Below are 23,067 nucleotides of genomic sequence, written 5' to 3'. Positions count from 1 at the left end.
CAATTATTCTCACTGGAAATCGTGTTGAAGTTGACCTTTCCAGTGACGAGGATTCGCTGGCGAGTCTCCGTTGAGGATAGGAAAACAGTGAATTGCCTCGACAAGATTCTGATCTTGTGGCTCAGAACCGACAGGAACTGCGGGAAATCAAGCTTTGGGTAAATGACAAGGTTGCCGATATCGGTATCGGTCTAGCTGTATGAGAAGACGATAGGAAACGAGACGTCTCTTTCGGCCTCCATCATCTTTACTCTCTCCTATCTCCAGCGAGATGACATCAGAAGGTGGTGGTCCGACATCTCCTGGAACAATCGAGATTCGAGAGAGCTAAAGAAGAAGAGAAAAATAAAAAAATAAAAAAAAAGAACCTGTGGATCGGCCCGTTTCAAATTGGCCGAGTTAGGTCCAGTTCCTGTATTAAAATTTGTTGTACCTGCCCCGACTTGGTCCATTTCTTTTTAACCCGGGTCTGGTCCGGTCCCTTCAAAATTGGGCCTGGCCCGGCCCGTGCCCAACCCTACTTTGTGTGAGGATTGAGGAATTCAAAGTCGAGAGAATAAGCACGTAGTATTACGGTCCAGTAATATTTTTTTATTATTATTAACTGAGAGGTATTAAGTTCGATTATCTCCAATTGAACCATATTATTGCTAGTTTATTATGAGGTTTAGCTTAATTCATAAACAAATTTAATTTTTGACAAAAAAAAAAGGATAAAAGAATTTTATTCAGTTAATTAAAAAAATCAATTACTTTTTTTTTTTTTTTTTTTGATAAACATCAATGAGCTCTTTTGAGGTCATCATTTTCACTATAAAAAAACAATAAAAATAAAAGGCGTTTAGTAGTTTAGAAAATGGACAAGTTGCACTTGGCCAGTCACCGCAGGATGTCTCAAACATTGTTTGACAGAAAACAGGTGATGGTAGCACCACTGGAAAACAAAGGAAGTTGCAGGGCGACGTGACAGAAACAGTGAAGTTGAGTAATGTGCATATTTGCTCCTTGCCCTCCTCGTTACTTCGCTGGTCGAACACCAACAGTTGTGACATGGAATCTTTACCGAGGTTGAGATTGTTGATCATCATCATCATGGTATTCCTCCTCTTTCGCCCCATGTCTACTACATTATTAATGATGTGCAAAGTTCTAAAAGATGCTAAGTGTTGATTGGGCGTTAGGTTGGACCTAGGTAAGGGATTATGCGGATTTAAATAAATTTATTATATATCGTATAAGTAAATGTCTATTTATAGTTGAAAAAATACAGAATTGTATTGGGATACATAATGTAAAATAAAATGACATATATATATATTATAAAGTATTATAACATATTGAAAACATGTGGAACAAACATATAATGAGTGTTCATCCAAATATTCAACAAGTATCTTACATTTTATTGAAAAACATAAAATGCAAAATAAAAAGTTATTGATTTTTTGTTTAAGTGAAAGCCGAGACATAGGCGGGGTAGGCAAACGTCTAAGTAGGTTTAGACGTCATTTCTTAATTCTCAAACGTATAAAGATAAATCGAGGAGGAGTAGTCAGCCGTCTAGTACCTAAGTGAAATTTTTTAGAATAGTAATACTATGTATGTTAAGACCGAACAACAAGCGATCAAAATTTTCTTAAAATGATTTTAAGAGAAGAGACTCCTATAACAAATTAAAGAAAAGGAAAATAATTTTAGTTTATTTATTTTTTGAGTTCAGAAGGAAAATAAAATTTGAACAACTAAAAACCTTATACTTTTTTAGATATATTTTTTTTTGTTGGAATGAGATATTTAGAAACCAAATTAAAGAACAATAAAAATGACAAAAATAGAACACGTGTTACTTAATCCAAACAAGGAGAACCTATTCGGATGAGAGATCTCACACATCTGTGCGTGCCAACGTGGCAACCATAAAACGCCAATCAGAAAAATCGCAAAAGAATTATTGAAAAAAAAAAGAAGAGGAAAAGAAGTCTTAAAACACAGCGATTATTTTCTCTCGCGCTCTGTCTCTCTCTCCAATGTCTGCACAGCATAAACCCTAAAATCCAAATTGGGAAGATTGGGTGGGATTTTGCCCTAGTGCTGCCGTCTTCGCCAAATCAAAGGTAACGTTAACTTCTCTTAACTTCGGTTTCGGGCTTTTAGCTTCTCCGTTCAAGTTTTCATTCTCGTCTCGAGTTTTTTTGAGATTTTTTTTACGTAAATTAGCTCATTTGAGATCGTAGAAGTACAAACAAAAAATTGGGTTTTGTTTGTTTGGTTTGAATAATCTGTTTCTGTAGTTATTTTTATAATCTTGTGGAAGTTTGGGGTTTTAGGATAATCTTCTGTTTATCTTAATTGAATTTGGAAAAATAGGCTGCAGAAAAGAATCGCGGGTGGATTATGGATTAAATGGGGAAGAATATATGTGTATGTGTGTGTTCTGTCTAGTTTTCGTTGTACGGTATTGTATTTATATTTGTAAAGTTTGATAATTACAATTATGATTATATTCATAAGATACGTTTTAATTGATTTTTTGAGTTTTTAGCTTTCGCGGTAACCAAAGGAGTAACAATGAGACCATTTACTTCACTTGTTTACAAATGGAGTTTGGCAATGGTTGAGGTAGCGAAGTTGTTAAGAAATTTTCTAAATCTTTTGAATTCATGCATGCACATTTTTGCTATTCTTTTATTTCGAACTTCTGAAATTGAGGCTTGGTACTCTTTCCGAGATAGAAATGTGGTGGTGTTTATATGGTTCAATGATGAATGAAAGTAGTTCTCCTTGTCTCATGCGGTAAATTAAGAAAATAGTGGCTTTTGATAAAGATAGTTCATGTTGTGCACAGCATTGTATTCCACTAGTGTAATAGATAGAATGCTGTTGAAGGACTTGAGAAGGATTGGAAGAACCCTAGAGATTATTAGCTTTTGAATTATTTGCCGATGTAGGCACCATCAAATAAGTCAATGAGGGATCAAGATTTTCTGTCCAATATGTAGATTTGGACCTTGTTTTTTTTTACTTCATTGTGGTTTTTACGAACTGAATCATTTACATTTGAATAAACTTAAGTGGAAAACACCAAATTGGACCAATTTGAATCATATTAGACAAATAGAAACTTCAGGCGTATGTGCAAATTTACTGAAACGGAAGAAAAACTTTAAAATGTAGGAAAAGAGCTAGAAAGCTTGATTTCGTAGAAGATGCTGCGAACAAAGTAGAATATGAGGGTAAAAAATGTGTCTGATTTTCTTATCTAAGCGTATAGCCTATTTTATTTTATCTTTTTCATTTGTAAACTTTGTGATTACTACTACTTTTTTATTTTGTTTTATCCTGTTCTATAATAGTCTTTCTGACCCATTTTGGTAATCCATGAACAGGAATCTGGTGAACTTTGGTGATATAGTCTTTACAGTTTTCAACAACAGAAGTTGTTTATATCAATTTTATTTTAATTTGGGGATCTGAGATACATATGGCTACTTCTTCCCCTGCTGAATCCACTCCTCATAGCATGAATGATGGAAGTACCCATAAAGACATTCAGGACAGGATAGAGGAAGGATCCTATTGGTACTTCTTTAGAAAGGAAATTGAAGAAAATTCTCCATCTAGACGAGATGGCATTGACTTGAAGAAAGAGACATATTTACGCAAGTCATACTGTTCTTTTCTACAAGATTTGGGTATTAGACTTAAAGTGTGAGTTTTTTAGCCTTATCTCTTATTTCGTTCACTTTTTCTTTGTCTCCAACCAATTAATATTTCTGTCAGATGTGATTCCATCTTTGGTAGTATGTCCTTAATCTTAAGCTTGAATTAAGTCTATGTCACTCCATTTATTTTCCTTTTAGGGTAACTCTCACTTTACTACCCTCAACTATCGTGAAATTCACACTTTGCTACCCTTAGTTTTTTTTGTCTTAGTTTCATACCTAAACTTTGATTTTTCTGAGACTTTAATACTTCCGTTAGGGTTTCCGTCAAGTTCTTTGTTAAGTAATGACATGGCATAACTTTGGCCCACCATATTGTTTAGGCTTTTAGAGTTGAGGGTTTAGTCTCAGGGATTTAGATGTCAAAATCACTTAGAACCCCTAAATCCAAATAAAATCCAACAGTCCTTAATACCTACTAGACCTTCTATTGAACAAAAATAAATGATGTGCAGTATAAAAGAGACTTTGTGACAAACTGATGGATCACGTATTTGTTAATGTTTATGTAGGTAAATGTTTTGTTCAAATGTTACTTGAAGTGATTGTGCATTATACATAATGCATCAACGGGTTTAATTGGAAACATTAATATAACATTAGGGTGGATGTGTCTAATAAAAATGTCAAAGCATTAATAGTTTAAGGAAAGAATGAATTAAAAGTTAAAACCAAATCATGTTTGTTCAGAACTTACTGTATGGATAATGGGGTAGTTTCAAAATGCAAAAGCATAACCCTTTTGAAATGCAATTCAGATTGGGTATGAACTCTTGGATTATATGAGAATGTTCTTACTTTAGGAACTTGGTATGTTTGAATACTTTCTTTAATCCCGATTTGTGTATGAATTGAATTATGATTATTTGAGTCTTATGAGGGTTACTTTGACCAAAAAAAAGTCTTATGAGGGTTAAAGTCTAATTGAAAACACACCCAATTGAATTAATCTGACAAAAAGAGATGTGTTATTCTTTTAAAAGTCCAAAGAGGTTATTATGATTCATGCATGTAAGTTTAGACAGACATATTCATATATGTTTTGAAAAGTTTATTCATCAGCACTGAACTTATCCAACATGCTCTGAGTCCCATGTAAATGGCACTTAATTTTTAAAAACAGAATTAACTTTGAGTTGAATCTTACTCAATATCCCTGTATGTTTGAAAACCTCATGTTAACCACTGGAACTATCCTTGTCAATATCATACTACATATCTTTTATCTTGTTTTGACTCATTAGTTCAGCATGATGAAGATCCTGAATACTTTGTTATGCAGACCCCAGTTGACGATTGCAACATCCATAATTTTCTGTCATCGATTCTTTCTTCGTCAATCACACGCAAAGAATGATAGAAGGGTGAGTATTTGAAACTTGAACGCCCCCATGCCTATGGCTTGCATTGTCTATTAATCTATGTCTGACTTAGCTTTAGACTTTCTACGTGGTGTGAATGCTCACCCATTAGTTACTATCACATACATGAAAGTTCGTCTAACTTTTATTGTACTTGTATTGCTAATGGCATGCAAGGCAACGGGGTCACAAATAAGCCGTCATGTCCTTAAAATTCTCATTATTTAGCCTCAAGTGTACCGTAATCCCCAGTACCCAGGTCGGGGCAAGTGACATTGTCCACCCTCTTTAAAGGATTTATTGTATTGTTTTACTTAGGTGGGGTTTGGGGTGGGGGATATAGTGTTTAAGTTCATAAATGTGAAATCTCGTGAGTCAATGTATTACAAGTTACAACGCTCTTTCTCAAACTTTGCATTGTCTCTATATAAAGGAAATACCCAGACTTATATCATTGCAAAGTTCAATTTCATCCTTTGTATACGTGCACCTGCAGCGTACAGGTGCACACGTGTCATAGAGAGCAGGTAGATTGTAGGGTTCAATTCATCTTTGTAGAGAAAGAAGAGTCATGGACAAATGATCAAATTTTGTTCACTAAACTCAATTAAAATGTGCCGCAGACAATCGCGACAGTTTGTATGTTTCTTGCTGGGAAGGTTGAAGAAACTCCACGGCCACTAAAAGATGTTATCCTTGTGTCTTATGAAATTATGCACAAGAAAGATCCTAAAGCAGTACAAAGGATCAAGCAAAAGGTAGTCTTTATTAGAGTGTCTTTATGCATGACATACCTCTACGTCATCTATCAAGATATTTCTTATTGATGCTACTAATCTGATGTGAATTCATTCAGATCATTATAACTTTTAAGGTAGTCATGGTGTGCATACCATTACTTTTTTCTGGTCTACCTCACAAAGCTATCAGCTGTTTATGCTTGCTTTTTGGTTATAAAATGGTATGTCAACTTACACCCTACTGGTGGAGTGGACATTTGCATCTTGTGTTGCGATTTTGCAAAACAAGATGTTGTACTGTTTTCTTATTAAAAAAAAAAAAAAATGAGCTGCTAAATCTTCTAGATTGAACTTTGATTAATTGTTATTTTCTTTCGTCCATTTTATTTAGATAGTCTTTTTTTATCTGAAAATGATTCTATTTCATGATCCTAGAGTGTCTTCTCTATCTAATTCTGCTTTACTCATGGCATAATCCAAGTTGAAATTCTGCAGGAGGTATATGAACAGCAGAAGGAATTAATTTTACTTGGTGAGAGGGTTGTTCTTGGGACGCTTGGCTTTGATCTTAATGTACTCCATCCATATAAACCCCTCGTTGAAGCGATAAAGAGATTCAAAGTAGCTCAAAATGCCCTTGCTCAAGTTGCATGGAATTTTGTTAATGATGGGTATGCTTGTCCTAGATCATATATGCTGTTTTTGGCCTTTCTTCATTTCATTCCTGAACTTGGAATGTGCCATGCAGACTTCGGACATCTCTATGTTTGCAATTTAAACCCCAGCACATTGCAGCTGGTGCCATATTTCTTGCTGCCAAGTTCTTAAGAGTAAAGCTCCCGTCAGATGGTGAGACAATCTGGTGGCAAGAGTTTGACATCACCCCACGCCAATTGGAGGGTGGGTGTCCTCATTTTTAATTCAGTAGGTGATGCTACAGAGCAATCAACAGTGTCCTTACCTTCTCACTAATTCTTCACCACTCCAGATTACTCCTTTACTTGCATCCCTGTAATTATTTTTGTTACTCGATATAGATTGTATGTTTGAGGATGAACTAAAAGTAAAAAGTTTTAAACAAATTAAGAAGATTGTTAGATAATTCTGTGATTCTATGGGTGTCAGCTCTAATGGTAAACATTTATTTGTGCAGAAGTTAGCAATCAAATGTTGGAACTGTATGAACAAAATCGAGTTCCAGCTTCCAATCAAGTGGCAGGAAGTGGAGGCGCTCATCGGACTCCAGCCAAAGGTACAGCTAGCAATGAAGAACATGCTACAAGCAACAGTCATTTACAGGCTGGAGGTGCAAGGCCTGAAACCTTGAAACCTGCATCAGCTACACCAGATTTTGGAAATGATGACGTATTTCCTAGAACTAACCAATGTCAAAATAATGCCTACACAAGTACAGAAATAAAAAACGTTCTGGACCAGAATGTTGATGTAGAATTCAAAGATAATCAACACGCTGCACCATTGTTGTCCGATCAGGAGAAGATTGGAGATGCTCAAAACGTATCAGAATTTCAGTCAGAGGGATGTGGTGAAGAAGGTCTAGAAGATAATGGGAAACTTGATACAATAGAAGCCGAGAAATTGAAGGACAAACAATTAGGTCAAAGCCTGGAAAATGGGCAAGGTTCACTTGGCCAGTCACCCCAGGATGTTATAAACAAGATTGACAGAAACAAGGTGAAGGCAGCACTAGAAAAACGACGAAAGAGCCAAGGGGATATGAGTCAAAAAAAGGATCTGATGGATGAGGATGATCTTATTGAGAGAGAACTGGAAGATGGTATTGAACTGGCTTCTGGGAGTGAGAAAGTAAAGGGAGACGGGACTCAAAGCCTGCCGAAGCCCTCAAGTACACCAGAAAATGAGTACCTGCATCCAGGAAAACATCATGAGGGTGTCCGTGATGATGGAACTGATCTAAATAATGCCGAAGGTGAGGGGTCTGCACTTGCTGATGGTGGCCAAGGATCACCCATTTTCAGTGACCACAAGAGAAAAGCAGTAAGCCCTCCTCCACTCGATGATGCAGAGAAGAAGCAGCGGCATGATTATGAACCTGGAACCCTGAACCATAATCAGTTTGATCATCCAGAAGATCACATCATGGCGGGCCTGGTTGGACACAGCGATATGGATCACATAAGGCCAGTACAGGAAAATCCTGTCTGAGGTGGTGTGTACTGCTTGCAGTTGCTGGAGATGTCTTGATATAATCACTTGTGAATTCTCTTCTTGTCCGAGTGCTTATTGTGATTTCTTCAGTGTCCGTCCTTGGTATGCTCTAATCTTTCATCTATTTCTTCCCCATTGTCATCATTTGCGGACATATACATTGTGATGAATGTGACGTTTATCATCTCATCTCATTTCAACAATGTTTTGGACACTTCGTTGATGGTGATGATAAATTGATAATCAATTAGTGGAAAATGGGAAGTAGGGAAGAAACTTTTGGCGTTGTTGAATCCATCAATTAGCAAATTCTGCATCTTCCATCTTTGGCTCTCTCTTCCTTCTTTACTTTCCTCTAATTTCAATGCATTTCGTGTACGCAATGAAGCAACCACATAGGCATCACTTACCAGCCTTGGAAGTGAGGATACTTTTATGAGTTGCGAAATTAAGATACATTTCGTGACAAAACATGACAAAGCAATTATGTATCCTAAAATATAAGAACAAAACAGAGCTATTATTCGCACATTTTGTATTCATCTGCCGTCTAATATTTTAAGGATTTTTATCACAATAGTTCTTGAAAAAAACACACAATTTTTTGTAACGAATGAAACAAGAACACGTGTACGAAATAAATTTTTATATTTTTATATTAATTCAGGGTTTCAATCAATGTCGATTATCTTGTACAATAATATTCTTTTGATCTGTTTTCTAAAGTAGAATTTGATTCAAAGGTGATGAACACTTGATCTTGAATCAGGCTTGTGATTTCTTCAAGGGTTGTCGAGGCTTGATCTTGAACAAATCGGGACCACGAGTAGTGTCACGTGGTCAGTGATTTTCGATTTTGGTGGTGGATGGATCAACACATGTATTTATTGTGCTTGTTGATTTTTCACAAGCCCAATGAAGAACACAAGGGTGTTTTTAAGTGTTTAATATTTGTTTTGGGCAGAGAGTTTTTAATTTTCTCTAAGGCTTGAGCTTGTTTCCTTTCATTGAAATCCGTTTCTTCAAAATGAGTTGGGTTTTTATAATACAATTATGAATTTTAGCACTTGTGGTATTGATTTTCTGATTTGATAAAAGGGGTGTAGTCAAATTAGGATTTAAGAGGATTTTAAAACACTTTAAAATCCTAGTGTTGTCAATTAAAAGATTTTAAAGGATTTTGGAATTCATTCAAATCTAAGTGTAGTCAATTAAAGGATTTTAGAATCCTTTAAAATTTAGGTGTAGTCAATTAAAAGATTTTAAAGGATTTTAAAATCCATCCAAATCCAAGTGTATTAAAAAAATTAAGATTTTGAAAGATTTCAATAAGTTGTGGATTTGTGGGATTTGATAGCCAAAAGTATATATAACCAAGACTAAAAAGAATCCAACCTCACCCCCTAGGATTTCAAATCCTTCCACCACAATCCACCACAATCCATTCAAATTCTTTAAAAATCCAATGAATTTTGTAGGAGTCTTTAATCCTCTTAAATTCTATCAAATCTATCACTTTTAAAATCCTTTAAAATTCTTTAAAATCTTAGTTTGACTACACACCCTATTAATTATTTAATTTAGCTCATAATTAAATCAAAATATTTAATTTAAAAAATTAAATTTTAATTGATATAATTTGATCAAATTTAGGTTAATTTGTTTCATTTTGTTGATTTGTTTGATGTAGGTCTCATGTCACATCCTGACTTGGGGCGGATCATTTTCTGGGCCCGCCTCACCACCGTAGCACAATATTGTCCGCTTTGGGCTTACCATTTCCTCACGGTTTTGTTTTTGGGAACTCACGAGCAACTTCCCAGTGGGTCACCCATCATGGGATTGCTCAAGCCCCCTTCTCGCTTAACTTCGGAGTTCCTACGGAACCCGAAGCCAGTGAGCTCCCAAAAGGCCTCGTGCTAAGTAGGGATGAGAATATACATATAAGAATCACTCCCCTGGGCGATGTGGGATCTTACAATCCACCCCCCTCAAGGGCCCGACGTCCTCGTCGGCACACACACGACCAGGGTTAGGCTCTGATACCAAATTGTCACATCCCGGCCCGGGGCGGATCACTTCCTGGGCCCACTCCACCACCGTAGCACGATATTGTCCGCTTTGGGCTTACCATTCCCTCACAGTTTTGTCTTTGGGAACTCACGAGCAACTTCCCAGTGGGTCACCCATCATGGGATTGCTCAAGCCCCTTTCTCGCTTAACTTCGGAGTTCCTACGGAACCCGAAGCCAGTGAGCTCCCAAAAGGCCTCGTGCTAAGTAGGGATGAGAATATACATATAAGAATCATTCCCTTGGGCGATGTAGGATCTTACAATAATTGTCACATCCTGGCCCGGGGCGGATCACTTTCCAGGCCCGCTCCACCACCGTAGCACGATATTGTCCGCTTTGGGCTTACCATTACCTCACGGTTTTGTTTTTGGGAACTCACGAGCAACTTCCCAGTGGGTCACCCATCATGAGATTGCTCAAGCCCCCTTCTCGCTTAACTTCGGAGTTCCGACGGAACCTGAAGCCAGTAAGCTCCCAAAAGGCCTCGTGTTAGGTAGAGATGTGAATATACATTTAAGGATCACTCCCCTGGGCGATGTGGTCTGTACGACAAGCCTGGGTGTAATATAAGTACGCTCAAGTGCTACGATCACGTGAAGGCTGGGCGAATAATCGCGGGTCACCTACGAGTCGGAACCACCTAAAGTGGTCTGTACGACAGGACTGTGCACCTAACTTGGATCCAAGATGAAAGTGTGATGCGGGAGGTGAACATCACGTGAAGGACTGTGCCCAACTCTGGGCGGGAGCACTAACACCGGGGTGCAGGTTATGAGCTCTCTATGCATATCAAATCACTACTGAATGTAACACATAAATTATACTCACCTGGCACTTACCTGTGCGTCCGCAGCACCAAACATACATACATATATACATATATATATATATACATATATACATATATATATATATATATATACACACACACAACTAACAATGCCTAAACAACGGCAATATAATGCATGGCATAAAAACGAATAAACGTTTCAAATCAATTTCTGGGAAAAGTATAAGTATATAAGTATATACGGAAAACCAAAAGCCCACTCACTGGTATATGGAAGGGTCGTAACCCCCTTGCCTCGAGTGACCACGCTCGTCCTTGGGATAGGTCTCACCTATATGCGAAACAACTATAAAAACGTTAATTTTAAAACACATAACCAACCTTAAGAAATAACTTCTCGTACAATGCTCAAATGGGGTGTATGAATACACCAACGTGATCTACTCAACCTCAGGAACATCCCCATATTTTTAGAAAAAATTTTCACCGTCGCACGTGCCCCCACGCGCCGGCCACGCACAGGCACGTGCCTGGCACGCTGACGGCGTCAGTTAACGCCATCAGGAATATTCCGTTAACTTTAACAGATTCCGTTAAAGCAGTTAGGAATATTCCGTCCAAACTGATGGAATATTCCGTCGTCCTCTCCGGCGCCGGAAAATCGGGAAAACTTCAAATCGTGATATCTTCTTCGTTTTTCAACCAAATTTCACAAAATTGGTACCAAAATAAAGCTTACAACGAGAGGAACAAAATCATACCACTTTCAAGTGCTAAAATCCACGGAATCTCACCGGGAAAACACCACCAACTCCGGCCAACCTCGAAACTCACAATCCTGACGTCCAAAACCTTCAAACGAACCACCCCGAGCCTCCTAAGGACCTCACCAAGCTTCATACAAGCTTGAAATTCCAAAAAACATAAGAATTTACGTGTGCATGAACAGTGCCAAAAATCCGGTATCCCGAGTTCGACGTGAAAACGAAGGTATCCTTACCTGAAATGGGTATGGTTGAACTTCTACGGACCTCACGAACATGAATATGTATTTTATTTCTTCGATATGTGAAGATTACAAGGGTTTTGGGGTATGTCCGTACAATGGGAATGAAAATGGGGAAGCGAAATGGCACGGGACAGGTGCAGGGACAGGGAAAGGGTGAAGGAAATGTGTGGGGGAAAATGTGTGGTGCAAAACCAGCCACACCAAGCTCAAAACAACCACACAACTTAAAAATCACGCTAGGGGCAAAATCATCTTTTCACGTGTACGTTTTTAAAATTTTCGGAACGGGCTGTCACAACCTACCCACCTTATAAGAATTTCGTCCCGAAATTCAAAACAACCATACAACAAACCCCTAGGGATCAAATAACAACCGAGGATACAAATCTCTCATCTGATCTTCAGTTTCCCAAGTAGCTTCCTCCACATAATGATTCATCCACAAAACTTTTACTAAACTCACTGTCTTGTTCCTCAGAACTTTTTCCTTCCAATCTAGGATCGTCGCTGGTTCCTCATCATAAGTCAAATCCAGATTGATTTCCAAGGGTTGAGGAGGTATCACATGAGACGGATCAGCAACATAATGTCGAAGCATGGACACGTGGAAAACGTTATGTACTCTAGCCAACTCCGAAGGCAACTCCAGCCTATAAGCTACCTCGCCAACTCGCTCGGTGACCATGTAAGGTCCGATATACTTGGGACTCAACTTACCTTTCTTTCCAAACCGTACAACGCCTCTCCATGGTGAAAGCTTCAAAAATACCCAATCGCCAACCTCATACACTCTGTCAGTAGCATGCCGATCTGCTAAACTCTTCTGCCTATCCTGGGCTGCCTTCAGGTTAGACTTAATTACCTGAACATTTTGAGTAGTCTCCTCAACAATCTCCGGACCCACCAAAACTCGTTTTCCGACCTCTGACCAACACAACGGTGTGCGACAAGATCTACCATACAATGCCTCAAATGGTGCCATGCCGATACTCGAATGAAAGCTGTTGTTGTAAGCAAATTCCATTAAATCCAACCGTTTGTGCCAAACATCACCAAACTGTAACACCGAAGCTCGCAACATATCCTCCAAAGTCTGAATGGTTCTCTTTGACTGTCCGTCCGTCTGAGGATGATATGCCGTACTATAAAGTAGTCTCATACCCAAAGCTTCTTGAAAAGCTACCCAAAACTTAGATGTAAATCTCGGATCACGATCCGAGACAATACTCACAGTGACACCATGGTATTTCACGATCTTCGAGATGAACAACTCAGCTAATCGGCCCAAAGAATACTTCTCCCTTACTGGAATGAAATGCCCCAACTTAGTAAGCCGGTCAACAATCACCCAAATGCCGTCAAAATCATTATGTGTACGCGGAAGCTTGTACACAAAATCCATAGTAATGTTTTCCCATTTCCACTCTGGAACGGGAAGCGACTGCAACAATCCAAACGGTTTCTTCCTTTCCGCCTTAACTTGCTGACACACTGCACACCTGCTCACATACTCAGCTATCTTCCTCTTCATACCCGGCCAATAATAAAATGGTCGAATGGTATGATACATTTTAGTAGCTCCTGGATGCATAGCATAAGCCGAGATATGTGCTTCATCGAGAATTGCCTTCTTTAAATCCAAATTATTAGGCACAAACATCCTACCCTCCTGCATCAGCATGCCATCTGAATGACGATCACTGAGGTCTCTCCTCCTCCCTCGATCTCGAGCTTGAATCAATTCTTGAGTTTCCCTATTAGCTACCTGAGCTTCAAGCACCCGTTCAACTAAAATTGGTCTCACTTGAAAATTAGCAAGTGAAGCCATCTCTCGATCTTCTGTCTCCAACCTCACTCCCGTAGATCGTAAGTTTGCCAAAAGAGGAATGCGACTAGCGTACAACGCATTAATACGGCCCTGAGACTTCCTGCTAAGTGCATCAGCCACTACGTTTGCACGACCAGGGTGATAATCAATCGTGCAGTCATAATCACTGAGCAACTCCATCCACTTCCGCTGACGAAGATTAAGATCTTTCTGCGTAAAAAGATACTGAAGACTCTTATGATCTGTAAAGAGCTTACATTTCTCTCCATAAAGGTAGTGTCTCCACAACTTCAACGCAAAAATAATAGTGGCTAACTCCAAATCATGTGTAGGGTAATTCAACTCATAAGGTTTCAGTTGTCGTGAGGCATAAGCAATCACCCTACCATGTTGCATCAACACACATCCCAGACCATTCAAGGAAGCATCACTATAGACCTCGAAATCACCACTATCGTCCGGGAGTGCCAACACAGGTGCATGAGTGAGACAATACTTCAACTGCTGAAAACTCTGCTCACACTTATCATCCCACTCAAATTTAACATCTTTTCTCGTTAACCTCGTCAGTGGTAAAGCAATCACAGGAAAAATCCTTAACAAACCGTCGATAATACCCTGCTAAACCAAGGAAACTCCTCACCTCAGTGAAGGTTCGCGGTTGTTCCCATTTCTCCACAGCTGCCACCTTTTGAGGATCCACCAAAATACCCTGAGCCGAAATGACGTGCCCCAAAAACGCAACTTGGTCTAACCAAAACTGACACTTGCTAAACTTGGCATACAATTGGTGTTCCCTCGACCTTTTCAACACCAAAGTAAGATGTCGAACATGTTCCGCTTTAGATTTAGAGTACACCAGAATGTCGTCGATGAAAACAATAACAAACCTATCCAAATATGGCTGGAACACCCGGTTCATCAAATCCATAAAAGCAGCTGGTGCTTCGTCAATCCAAATGGCATAACCAGAAACTCGTAATGACCATAACGAGTCCTGAACGCCGTCTTAGGAACATCATCCCTACTAATCTTCAGCTGATAATATCCAGACCTCAAGTCAATCTTGGAGAATACACAAACACCTCGAAGCTGATCAAATAAATCAAAAATACGCGACAATGGATAACGGTTCTTAATCGTCACCCGATTCAATTGCCTATAATCAATACATAGCCTTAAAGTTCCGTCTTTCTTTCTCACAAACAACACTGGAGCTCCCCAAGGTGAAGTACTAGGCTGAATAAAACCTTTATCCACTAATTCCTGCAACTGAACTTTCAATTCCCTTAACTCAGCGAGAGTCATACGATAGGGAGTCAAGGAAATAGGATTAGTACCTGGAAGCAACTCAATGGTGAACTCCATGTCTCGGTCTGGCGGCAAACCAGGTAAATCCTCAGGGAAAACATCGAGAAAATGTCTAACTACCCTCACATCCTCTACTCTACTAGGAGCAGCCTCATCCAACACCACATGAGCTAAGTACCCCTGGCAACCCTTAGATAACAACCTTTTCGCTCGCACGGCCAAAATAACACCATGTCTCACCCCACTCTGCTCGCCCACAAAAGTAACCACAGGTAATCCAGGACGATGGAACATAACTATTTTCCTGTAACAATCAATATTGGCACGATTGAAATGCAACCAATCAGTGCCCAGAATCATATCAAAGTCAACAATATCCAACGGGATAAGATCAGCTGGCATAACAACATCCTTCACTATCACTGGACATCCTGGGTATACACGATCTATAATACATCTCTCCCCTCTAGGTATAACAAACTCTAAATCATACCCTAGAGGTGTGGGGCGATGTTGCGTCATTTGAGCAAATGTATGAGAAATCACAGAATGTGTAGCACCACAATCAATTAATACTCTAGCAAAATAATCAAGGATATTTAACGTACCCATGATCAAATCTGGATTGTTCTGGGCATCCTGCAAAGAAATATTATGAATACGCCCCTGGGTCTGTTGCCGTCCACCTCGACCTCTGCTCATCTGGCCACCACGACTCTGAGTGCCACGCCTCTGACTGGGCTGACCAGACTGCCTCGAAGACCCCGTACTACTAGTAGCAATCTCCCCCTGCTGAAACTGTCCTCCCTGAAACCACTAAGAACCACCTGCTGGAGCTGGAGGATACGACATAGAGCCACCAGAATACTGAGGATAACCACCCTGAGAATATGGGTCCTGGGGATACTGATACTGTCCCGGGGCATAAGGAACAACATCGCCCTGATAGTAGTAGGCACCACCCCGACCTGTTTACCCATAACTACCCGGACCTGGAATCTGCTGAATCGGTACAGGTGATGGTAAGAAAGTCTGCTGTGGCTTCTGCTGCTAACTCTGGGGACAATTTGCAGCACGATGTCTCATCTCCCCACAAGTAAAGCAACCACTGCTGCCTCGCCTACACTCACCAAAATGCCGATTATTACACCTGCGGTAAACTGGGGCCCTACCTCTACCAGCATCACCATGTCTCTGGCCTCTAGCACCACCGGTAAACCTACCTCTACTTCCCTGACCAGTGGCGCTAAAACCACCGCTAGAAGAGCTAGAACTAGTGCCACCCTTCTTGAAATTTTGTGTCCTACGAGGTCCGAGCGACGCCTGACCTTTACCCTTATCATCATTCCTTTGATTACCATCTTTCTCTTCCTTCTCACTCTCGCTCGGCATATTTTCTAAATCCTCAATTCTTAGCAAAATCTTATATAACTCCTGGTAGGTATCACAAGGGGTAGTGGTCGCCATCGAAAGCCACTTCTTCTTAGTGCCTAAACGGAAACGACGAAGCATCTCCGCTGGATTGCCAGCAAATCTGGATGATAGCGAGACCAATCAGTGAACCTCCGGTAGGACTCATTTGCTGTCAACTTCCCCTGTCTCAACTCAGTGAATTCCTGCTTCTTGTGGTCAATATACTCAGGAGGCATAAACCTTTTCCTGAACAACTCTTGGAATACATCCCAATCAGTCTTCTCAGCTAGAGTCAAACAACGAAGTTCCTGCTCCCACCAGGATGCAGAATCCTTACCCAAAAACCACGATGTCGTCTCTACCCACTTCTCGACAGGGAGATTCCCCTGATTATGCAAAACATGAAAAGTCTTCTCAATATGTTCTAGCCACCGCTCCGCGCCCTCATAACCCTCGTTTAGAACTTATCCAACTTCAAATTATACATAGTCTCCAGAGGAGTCCTCTGGGGAGGGCGGATCGCCGAATGAATAGCTGTAGCAATAGCTTCCCCCAGCTGAGCTATATCGGGAAAACTAGGCTCAACAGAGCGACGTGGTTCCTGACGAGGCAACATAATTCTGACAGAAGACACCAAAACTATTAGAATACTCACAAAAGTACAGGACTGCCAAACCTAAGCTCTGATACCAAAACCATTAGAATACTCACATAAGTACGCTCAAGTGCTACGATCACGTGAAGGCTGGGCGAATAATCGCAAGTCACCTACGAGTCGGAACCACCTAAAGTGGTATGTACGACAGGACTGTGCACCTAACTTGGATCCAAGATGAGCGTGTGGTGCGGAAGGTGAACATCACGTGAAGGACTGTGCCCAACTCTGGGCGGGAGCACTAACACCGGGGTGCAAGTTATGAGCTCTCTATGCATCTCAAATCACTACTGAATGTAATCATAAATCATAACTCACCTGGCACTTACCTGTGCGTCCGCAGCACCAAACATATATAAACATATGCGATTCATAATGCGTAATTCAATGACAAACTATAAACATGGCATATAAACGAATAAACATTTCATTTCACTTTCTGGGAAAAGTATAAGTATATAAGTATATACGGAAAACCAAAAGCCCACTCACTGATATGTAGAAGGGTCGTAACCCCCTTACCTCGAGTGACCACGCTCGTCCTCGGGATATGTATCATCTATATGCGAAACAACTATAAAAACGTTAATTTTAAAGTACATAACCAACCTTAAGAAATAACTTCTCATACAATGCTCAAATGGGGTGTATGAATACACCAACGTGATCTACTCAAACTCAGGAACATCCCCATATTTTTAGAAAAAATTTTCACCGTCACATGCGCTGGCCACGCGCAAGCACGTGCCTGGCACGCTGATGGCGTCAGTTAACGCCGTCAGGAATATTCCGTTAACTTTAACGGATTCCGTTAACGCCGTTAGGAATATTTCGTCCAAACTGACGGAATATTCCATCGTCTTCTCCGGTGAGACTCCGGTGCCGTCGCTGGCGCTGGAAAATCGGGAAAACTTCAAATCGTGATATCTTCTTCGTTTTTCAACCAAATTTCACAAAATTGGTACCAAAATGAAGCTTACAACGAGAGGAACAAAATCATACTACTTTCAAGTGCTAAAATCCACGGAATCTCACTGGGAAAACACCACCAACTCCGGCCAACCTCGAAACTCACAATCCCGACGTCCAAAACCTTCAAACGAACCACCCCGAGCCTCATAAGGACCTCGCCAATGGGAATGAAAATGGGGAAGGGAAATGGCACGGGACAGGTGTAGGGACAGGGAAATGGTGAAGGAAATGTGTGGGGGAAATTGTGTGGTACAAAACCAGCCACACCAAGCTCAAAACAACCACACAACGTAAAAATCACACCAGGGGCAAAATCATCTTTTCACGCGCACGTTTTAAAAAATTTCGGAACGGGCTGTCACAACCTACCCACCTTATAAGAATTTTGTCCCGAAATTCAAAACAACCATACAACAACCCCTATTGATCAAAGAACAATTGAGGATACAAATCTCTCATCCGATCTTCAGTTTCCCACGTAACTTCCTCCATGGAATGATTCATCCACAAAACTTTAACTAAGCTCACTGTCTTTTTCCTTAGAACCTTTTCATTCCAATCTAGGATCGTCACTGGTTCCTCATCATAAGTCAAATCCGGATTGATTTCCAAGGGTTGAGGAGGTATCACATGAGACGGATCAGCAACATAATGTCGAAGCATGGACACGTGGAAAACGTTATGTACTCTAGCCAACTCCGGAGGCAACTCCAGCCTGTAAGCTACCTCACCAACTTGGTTGGTAATCAGAGGAAGGATGATAAGGGCAAAGGTCAGGCGTCGCTCGGACCTCGTAGGACACAGAACTTCAAGAGGGGTGACACTAGTTCTAACTCTTCTAGCGGTGGTTTTAGCGCCACTGGTCAGAGACGTGGAGGTAGGTTTGCCGGTGGTGCTAGAGGCCAGAGACATGGTGATGCTGGTAGAGGTAGGGCCCCAGTTTGCCGCAGGTGTAACAATCGGCATTTTGGTGAGTGTAGGCGAGGCAGCAGTGGTTGCTTTACTTGTGGGCAGATGGGATATCGTGCTGCAAATTGTCCCCAGAGTCAGCAGCAGAAGCCGCATCAGACTTTCTTACCACCATCTGTACCGATTCAGCAGATTCCGGGTCCGGGTAGTTATGGGCAGACAGGTCGGGGTGGTGCCTACTACTATCAGGGCGATGCTGTTCCTTATGCCCCGGGACAGTATTAGTATCCCCAGGACCCATATTCTCAGGGTGGTTATCCTCAATATTCTGGTGGCTAAATGCCGTATCCTCCAGCTCCAGCAGGTGGTTCTTAGTGGTTTCAGGGAGGACAGATTCAGCAGGAGGAGATTGCTATTAGTAGTGCGGGGTCTTCGAGGCAGTCTGGTCAGCCCAGTCAGAGGCGTGGCACTCAGAGTCGTGGTGGCCAGACGAGTAAAGGTCGAGGTGGACGGCAGCAGACCCAGGGGCATATTCATAATATTTCTCTGCAGGACGCTCAGAACAATCCAGATTTGATCATGGGTACGTTAAATATCCTTGGTTATTTTGCTAGAGTATTAATTGATTGTGGTGCTACATATTCTGTGATTTCTCATACATTTGCTCAAGTGACGCAACCTCGCCCCACACCTCTAGGGTATGATTTAGAGTTTGCTATGCCTAAAGGGGAGAGATGTATTGTAGATCGTGTGTACCCAGGATGTCCAGTGATAGTGGAGGATGTTGTTATGCCAGCTGATCTTATCCCGTTGGATATTGTTGACTTTGATGTGATTCTGGGCACTGATTGGTTGCATTTCAATCGTGCCAATATTGATTGTTACGGGAAAATAGTTCCGTTCCATCGTCCTGGATTACCTGTGGTTACTTTTGTGGGCGAGCAGAGTGGGGTGAGACATGGTGTTATTTCGGCCGTGCGAGCGAAAATGTTGTTATCTAAAGGTTGCTAGGGGTACTTAGCTCATGTGGTGTTGGATGAGGCTGCTCGTAGTAGAGTAGAGGATGTGAGGGTAGTTAGACATTTTCCCGATGTTTTCCCTAAGGATTTACCTGGTTTACCGCCAGACCGAGACATGGAGTTCACCATTGAGTTGCTTCCAGGTACTAATCCTATTTCCTTGACTCCCTATCGTATGGCTCCCGCTGAGTTGAGGGAATTGAAAGTTCAGTTGCAGGAATTAGTGGATAAGGGTTTTATTCAGCCTAGTACTTCACCTTGCGGAGCTCCAGTGTTGTTTGTGAGGAAGAAAGACAGAACTTTGAGGCTATGTATTGATTACCAGCAATTGAATCGGGTGACGATTAAGAACCGTTATCCATTGCCGCGTATTGATGATTTATTTGATCAGCTTCGAGGTGCTTGTGTATTCTCCAAGATTGACTTGAAGTCTGGATATTATCAGCTGAAGATTAGTAGGGATGATGTTCCTAAGACGGTGTTCAGGACTCGTTATGGTCATTACGAGTTTCTAGTTATGCCATTTGGTTTGACGAATGCACCAGCTGCTTTTATGGATTTGATGAACCGGGTGTTCCAGCCATATTTGGATAGGTTTGTTATTGTTTTCATAGACGACATTCTAGTGTATTCTAAATCTAAAGCGGAGCCTCGCCGGAAAAGACGACAGAATATTCCGTCAGTTTGGACGGAATATTCCTAACGGCGTTAACGGAATCCGTTAAAGTTAACGGAATATTCCTGATGGCGTTAACTGACGCCGTCAGCGTGCCAGGCACATGCCTGCGCGTGGCCATGCCTTGGCCGGCGCGTGCGACGGTGAAATTTTTTTCTAAAAATATGGGGATGTTCCTAAGGTTGAGTAGATCACGTTGGTGTATTCATACACCCCATTTGAGCATTGTACGAGAAGTTATTTCTTAAGGTTGGTTATGTGTTTTAAAATTAACGTTTTTATAGTTGTTTCGCATATAGGTGAGACCTATCCCGAGGACGAGCGTGGTCACTCGAGGCAAGAGGGTTACGACCCTTTCACATACCAGTGAGTGGGCTTTTGGTTTTCCGTATATACCTATATACTTATACTTTTCCCAGAAATTGATTTGAAACGTTTATTCGTTTTTATGCCATGCATTATATTGCCATTGTTTAGGCATTGTTAGTTGTGTGTGTGTGTGTGTGTATATATATGTATGTTTGGTGCTGCGGACGCACAGGTAAGTGTCGGGTGAGTATGATTTATGTGTTACATTCAGTAGTGATTTGAGATGCATAGAGATCTCATAACCTGCACCCCGGTGTTAGTGCTCCCGCCCAGAGTTGGGCACAGTCCTTCACGTGATGTTCACCTTCCACACCACACGCTAATCTTAGATCCAAGTTAGGTGCACAGTCCTATCGTACATACCACTTTAGGTGGTTCCGACTCGTAGGTGACCCGCGATTATTCGCCCAGCCTTTACGTGATCGTAGCACTTGAGCGTACTTATATTACACCCAGGCTTGTCGTACATACCACTTTAGGTGGTTCTGACTCGTGTGCAGGTATAGTTAGTGAGATGGAGATTTGAGCTCTAGATTCAGCCGTACAGGTCACGTTAGGTGACTCCGGCTGACAGATTATATGACATTGATGTGATTTTACCTGAGCTCTTGCATTTTACTTCGAGGTTTTGGCATAGCATAATTCTGAGCATGACTTATATATATGTATATTATATTTTCTGGGAAGTATACAGGTTTTACGGCGAGAGGTTAGAATCTTGTTTATGAAATGGTTTTTGAAAAGCTTTATTTTTGCCCACTCACACCTTTTGTTTTGCGCCCCTCCAGGTTCTAGTTGGCTAGCACGTTGGGTGGTTTCCCTGGGGATTTTCCCGGCATATCTGACAGACGATCACCAGTGTAGGACCACCTTCGGGTGTACTTTGGTTGTGTCGTTTTCTCTCAGACTGCATTAGGTCTTCGCGCTCTGAACTTTGTTTTCACACTTAGGCTTGTACATGTTTGTTGTTACTTTGTGTAAAGCTGGTTTTTATTTATTCGTACTATTTTTATTATTATTTTATTAGCTTCCGCACTGTGCACATGGTTACGTCACTTCCACGTGACGGCCAGCATGCCCTGATCTCGATCGGGGTGTGTCATCTCAAATGTAACATGTGTCATTTATGATTGCTTGTCTGATCATGTGCCACCTCATGAATTGGCTTTAGTTATTTTTTACTAGTCAAGTGATCAAACAGAATTGACCATCGAAATTTTCATGTCTATAAATGCCCACACTTTTAGACGCGGCGTAAACATGTGATTGTCATGAAACGTTTTATTTTGTCTACTAAAATTCTATATTAAATATACTTTGATTTGAGAATCAAGCAAAGTCTATCAAATTCCATAGATGCGTAAGTATAAATAAAGGAAAACTAATGAAAAGGGCTTGAAAACTTTGAGTTTTAATGATAAGGACAAAATAAAGGGTAAATTGAATAGTATCAGGATTGACTTTTTAGTGTAAAAATGTGGTTTTTCGTTAAAGTGAACAGTACCGTGGGTTTTTCGTTAAAACTCCCTATAAATAAAGGGGAAAATGTTGTAGCCTATTTTATCTGGCAATGGAAGGGGGGCCGGCGGCAAAAAGAGAGATTTGAGAGAGAGATGTGTTTGTAGGATTGTGTAGAAGAATGTGTACAGAATGTGTTATGTCCCTTTATTTATAGTAATAAGAAAGAGAATAAATCCTTCTCCTCCAAGGAATACAAGTCCATATAAGAAAGAATAACTAGAATCAAATATAATCTAGGATTTACACAATCACACTTAAATAAGAAGTTTATAACACTCCCCCTTAAGTGTGTAAATACTCAAGTAGATTCGGCATTATGTAGAAGTTGAGGAAGTCGACTTGTTAGCACTAATTCCAGGAACAAGCTATTCTCAATAAGGTAGGAACTTGCATAATGAAGTAAGTCTCACAAAAAAAACCCTATGGCTATGGTAAAAACCCAAGTAGGGACAAAACGCATAGTCTAGGGAAAAATGTGTGAGAAATGCAAAGTTAAATGAAACGTATA

The 23,067-nt window shown here is 40.7% G+C and overlaps 2 protein-coding genes across 5 annotated transcripts; one reads left to right on the top strand and one right to left on the bottom strand.

Annotated features, from left to right (window-relative positions):
- Nucleotides 1-1,945: 1,945 nt before the first annotated feature.
- LOC137727631 (cyclin-T1-3) lies at nt 1,946-8,338 on the top strand. 4 transcript variants are annotated; one of them, XM_068466454.2, is made up of 7 exons: nt 1,946-2,114; nt 3,387-3,708; nt 5,005-5,086; nt 5,707-5,841; nt 6,319-6,494; nt 6,572-6,723; nt 6,977-8,338. In XM_068466454.2, the coding sequence occupies exons 2-7, from the start codon at nt 3,482-3,484 to the stop codon at nt 8,008-8,010; spliced, it is 1,806 nt and encodes a 601-aa protein (XP_068322555.2). In that variant the 5' UTR covers nt 1,946-2,114; nt 3,387-3,481; the 3' UTR covers nt 8,011-8,338. The 4 variants fall into 4 exon arrangements, with proteins under 4 accessions (XP_068322555.2, XP_068322556.2, XP_068322557.2 ...); XM_068466455.2 differs by having other exon boundaries at nt 1,948-2,114; nt 6,572-6,672; XM_068466456.2 differs by lacking the exon at nt 5,707-5,841 and having other exon boundaries at nt 1,948-2,114.
- Nucleotides 8,339-12,241: 3,903 nt separating this feature from the next.
- Nucleotides 12,242-12,868, bottom strand: LOC148693767 (uncharacterized). Its single transcript, XM_088678106.1, has one exon. The coding sequence runs from the start codon at nt 12,866-12,868 to the stop codon at nt 12,242-12,244; it is 627 nt and encodes a 208-aa protein (XP_088534232.1).
- Between the last annotated feature and the right edge of the window lie 10,199 nt (nt 12,869-23,067).

Source organism: Pyrus communis, chromosome 10 (genome assembly GCF_041283825.1).
Source record: "Pyrus communis isolate YQ-2024b chromosome 10, ASM4128382v1, whole genome shotgun sequence".
Taxonomy (NCBI): domain Eukaryota; kingdom Viridiplantae; phylum Streptophyta; class Magnoliopsida; order Rosales; family Rosaceae; genus Pyrus; species Pyrus communis.
The sequence above is the reverse complement of the archived record's forward strand: the minus strand, read 5'-3'. Positions and strand labels throughout refer to the sequence as shown.